This window comes from Lipotes vexillifer, unplaced genomic scaffold (assembly GCF_000442215.2).
Source record: "Lipotes vexillifer unplaced genomic scaffold, Lipotes_vexillifer_v1.1 scaffold422, whole genome shotgun sequence".
Taxonomy (NCBI): Eukaryota; Metazoa; Chordata; class Mammalia; order Artiodactyla; family Lipotidae; genus Lipotes; species Lipotes vexillifer.
The window spans coordinates 2,908,226-2,912,943 of record NW_006779087.1 but is presented as its reverse complement, the minus strand read 5'-3'; the positions used below and the strand labels follow the sequence as shown (position 1 = coordinate 2,912,943).

General features: G+C 47.7%; 1 protein-coding gene across 1 annotated transcript in view; it reads right to left on the bottom strand.

Moving 5' to 3' along the window:
- Positions 1–3,711: 3,711 nt before the first annotated feature.
- The window catches only part of ANKRD33 (ankyrin repeat domain 33), a 2,375-nt gene continuing 1,368 nt past the window's right edge, over positions 3,712–4,718 (bottom strand). Inside the window, exons 3-4 of the mRNA XM_007452328.1 lie at positions 4,071–4,466; positions 3,712–3,876 (exon numbers count right to left, since the gene is read on the bottom strand). Of these exons, the coding sequence (XP_007452390.1) occupies positions 3,725–3,876; positions 4,071–4,466 (548 nt within the window). The 3' untranslated portion in view covers positions 3,712–3,724. The remainder of the gene's footprint in view (positions 3,877–4,070; positions 4,467–4,718) is intronic.

Sequence of the window (4,718 nt, the reverse complement as noted above, 5' to 3'; positions counted from 1 at the left end):
AAAAAAAAAAAATATATATATATATATATATATATTATCACCATTAGATGTTACAGAGGAGGAGACGGAGGCTGGGAGCGGACCTGGTCACAGAGATAAGAGGCAGGGTCAGGATTCAAACCCATGTCTGTGGGCCGTAGCAGAGCGGCTTTGACGTGGCCTGTGCTCTTCACCACCAGGGACCTTGTCCTGGGTTCCTTGGCCTCTGCAAACAGGGACTCAGTTTGGAAGCCGCAGGAGCCAGGCTGGGGGTGCTAGTGGAGATGTGGACCTAGGGCAGCCCACTAGACTTCTTTCCTTGCCGGTGGCCTGAAAGGCTGTCAGGAGCTGTTAGAGGGAGAGAGAGATGGCTCGGCCTAGGACTCTAGTGGCCCTGGAGATGGTCAGGGATGGAGGGGTGGGTCTTCTCCAAGAAGAGGAGAGGCTCCCTCTGCTGGAAACTGTTGTCTGACCCATGGACAAGGCGTTACCACCTGCCAGCCCAGATCTACCCCAAGCCAGCAAGCCTGGAGGGAGAGCCGCAGAGGGATAGTTCTCTGGCCCTGAGGGTGCCATGGTCACCCCTGCACCCTTGTAAAACTCAAGGTGGTTGGAAGTGGGAGGGAGAGGCTCCGAGAACCAGGGAGCCTAGGCTGTGGGCGGAGTCCGGGCGTGCTGCAATGGAAGGGATACGGGCTTCAGAGTCCGACAGACTTGAACTCCAAGTACCACTTAGCCACTTACCAGCTGGTGACCTTAGGCAAGTACCTTCACCTTCATAGCCTCAGTTTCCTCAGCTGTAAATGAGGAAGGTCGTGAGGATTACATAGGATAATGATGACATTAAGGCCAGGCACAGTGCGGAGTGCTGCATTAGCTCAATTAATTCTCACAACAGCCCTTTGGTGACAAGTCATTATAACCTCCACTCTACATATAAGAGCCTTGAGGCTCAGAAAGGTCCAATAACTTGCCCAAGGTCACAGGCTAACTCTCAGGCTGAAGCATGTAACTTCCATGCTGTTCCAAGCCTGTAGATGTAATTTCTTTACCTGGCTGCAATGCCCAGGGCCAGGGCTGGCTTCATGTGCTTTGATTTCAGCAGTGGGTGGGGAGGAAAGAACTCTAGCTCCATCCCAGACGTTCGGAAGCAGCTCCGTCAAACTCGGTTCCCCAGGGCCCTTCCATAGCACCTCAACTCTTGGCAGGAATTTACGGTTTACAGAGCCTTTTTACCCATATTAGTTAATGGATCTTTCCAATAACCCTGTTTGCCCCCAATTAACAGATGAGCAAAGAGGCAAGGGAAACTTATGTGTCTTATTCAGGATCACACAGGTAGGAAATGGCAAAGTTAACCTTGAACCCATTCTGGTTCACCATATTTGCCTTCAGAACCCTCTGGGGGAAATCACACACTATCTAACCCTAATATCATTGTCACCTCAGTGTGTGTGTGTGTGTGTGTGTGTGTGTGTGTGTGTGTGTGTGTGTATGTTTTCCTCTATTCAAAGAACAGATGTGTTTTACTTATTTATTTTTAACTGAGGTATAGTTGATTACAATATTATATAAATTTCAGTTGTAGGACATAGTAATCCACAATTTTAAAGGTTATATTCCATTTACAGTTATTATAAAGTACTGGCTATATTCCCTGTGTTGTACAATATATCCTTGTAGCTTATTTATTTGTTTTGTTTTGTTTTTGTTTTGCGGTACACGGGCCTCTCACTGCTGTGGCCTCTCCCGTTGCGGAGCACAGGCTCCGGACGCGCAGGCTCAGCGGCCATGGCTCACGGGCCCAGCCGCTCCGCGGCATGTGGGATCTTCCCGGACAGGGGCACGAACCCGCGTCCCCTGCATCGGCAGGCGGACTCTCAACCACTGTGCCACCAGGGAAGCCCTGCATTCATCTTTTGATGGACACAAGAGCAGATTTATTTTCAAGTCTTTCAAAATTTGGTAATACTTCACTAAAAGGTTGAAACATTCTGTACAGAATTCCAAATAATTTATGTAGATACTCCACCCCCAAGGAGACGAAGTATGACTCCCCACTCCTTAAGTGTGGGCTTCATATGATGACTTCCTTCTGCAGAGTGCAATACAGAAAGGGGGTAAAAAGAGGAACATAACAGTGGAGAAACCTGACAAACGCCACGTCAGCCAGGTGATCAAGTCATGTTCATAGGAGGTACCCTGAATATGATGTGAGGAGAATGGTACATCTTCCTCCCCAAAACCCATAACCATCATCTCTTCAGAAAAACATCAGACAAATCCCAGCTGAGGGACAGTCTACAAAATATCTGACCAATCCTCCTCAAAACTGTCAAGGTCATCAGAAAAAAGGAAAATCTGAGAAAACCGTCACATTCAAGAGGAATCTATGGAAACATGATGACTAAATGTAATGTGGTGTCCTGAAAGGAATTCTAGACAGAAAAAGGATATTAGGAAAAAGCTAAGGAAACCTGAATTAAGAATGGATTTTATTAATAGTAATGTATTAACATTCGTTCATTAATTGTAACAAATGTACTACACTCATGTTAATAAAAGAGGGAGGACACTGGGTATGGGGTACACGCAAACTCTCTGCATGATCTTCACAACTTTTCTGTAAATCTACGACTGTTTGAAAAAATTAAGTTTATCTTATAAAAAGGCCTAAAGTTTCAAAAGGATACCTAATGAAAAGTCTCCCTTCCACCCTTCATCAGCTGCTTAGTGTTCTTCCCTAAAACACTGTCATGTCTCTTTCCAGAAAGGTGCTGTGAGGCAGCATGGTTTGGTGTTGAGTCTGGCCCCTACAACTGGAAAGGCTGGCTCTCAATCTTGATCTCTGTCAGTTTCTAGCTGTGTGAACCTGGGCAATTCCTAACCCTCTCTGTACCCTGTGTCCTCAAAGATAAAATCCTCATAGGATTATTGGGAGTGTTAAATGTATTAATGAATATAGTAAGCACCTTACAAGTGGTTGCTTTCATTATCACAAATAAGCAAGCAAATATATTTATGCAAAAAATATGTTAAGGAAAAATACCCAAAACTTGTAAATAAGGCACACCAAAAAATCACTAAGTGCCCTTTCAAAGATATTTTAGATCATTGGCTAATAACCCCACCTATGGGTCATTCAGGGGAAGTAACTAAGTTTGCTATACGAAAAAAAAAAGTTATGGTTTTATTGCCAGGTAGGAATTGATATTTTTGTATCTATCTTTTCAATCTTATTCAAGCATTCTTTTTTCCCCTGAATGTCTATAATAGTTTTTCATTTCTTCCTTTTATCCATCCTGCTGGTTTGCTCATTAAGTAGTTAAAAAAATCTTGGTACTCACTACATATCTGTATTAGTCAAGTTTATCTTGGCGCAGATTTTACTTTGACAAATAGTAGCATGCCATACACACTGTTCCACCCCTTGTTTTTTTGTTTTTTGGCTTTTTTCACTTAATACATCTTGAAGATAGTTTCACATGAGAACATAAAGAGTTTCCTTACTCTTGTTTTGCCACTGTATAGAATACATCATACGGGTGTGCAGTATTTACACTCAGAATCAATTTAGCCAGTCCCCTTTTGATGGACACCTAGGTTGCTTCCACTCTTTTATTGTTGCAAACAATGCTGTATGAATAACCTTGTACACAGGCTGAGAGTACAGTCACTTAGACAGAGGTGGATGGGAAGGCAGAAGGGGCTCTAGAGGGCAAAGGAGCCTCAGGAAGGGGCCTGATTACCTATTTCCAGCCCGGCCTATCCCGGCGTCCCCTGGCTCTGTGCCAGCCTGGCCTCCTCCTGCCTCCTCCTCTCCATTCTGAGCTCCTGGTATCTCCAGACAGGAAGGGACAGCCTTCGATTCCCTGCAGACCTGGGCTCTGGCTTCCACTGAATGCCAGATGAGGGTGCCTTGGAGAGGAGGATCTTAGGGGCTTGAGGCCTGGGGCTGGTACTATCTCTGGGCTGGAGCCACTGATGGCACATGCTCAGTACACCCTGAGGGCTCTGGTAGGGGATGAAGACCCGGGGGCCAGGGACTTCCTGGGGGAGTTGGGGTACTGGGGGAGGGGGCGGGGCAGTGCCTAGCAGCTCTGGCACAGACTTGCTTCGAGTGCCCAGTGCAGGTGGGTGGTCAGGGCACAGGGTGTGGCAGGCAGTGGTGAGGAAAGGACTCGCCAGGCTGGTCGTGACGGTCACAAGGTGGTCCAGGACACCCCCCTCCTGAGGAGACTGCGCAAAGGGGAGGCTCAAGGTGGCCTGAAGTCGTTCTAGGAAAGACGGGGCGGCCTGAGCCTGGGCTTGTGCCACAGGCCTGGGCAAGGCTGGCCACTCAGGCTGGTAATGATGGCTGAGCTGCTCCACTTGGGGCCGCCGCAGCAGCTGCTGGATCCTTTGCACCGTGTCGAAGCTGTCGGTCAGAAATGCCCACTCCAGGGCTGTCTTGCCCCGGACAGGATCCACTGCAGTCAGGTCGGCACCTGGGGACAGGTACGGGGTGACATGGGGTAGGACAGGGATTGGTGACTTGCAGAAGGGCAGATTCTTTAGCAGCAGGACTGATTGGGGTTACATGCAAAGCCAGAGTCCCATCCTGTCGCAGCTGGAAGCTGGGGCCCCTCTGTGGCTACAGCCCAGAGACAGTACCAGTCCCAGATCCCAACTTCCGGTTTAGGACTGATAGAGAAATTGGAGTCCAGCGAGGGGAAAAGACTTCACAGAGACCTACTGGG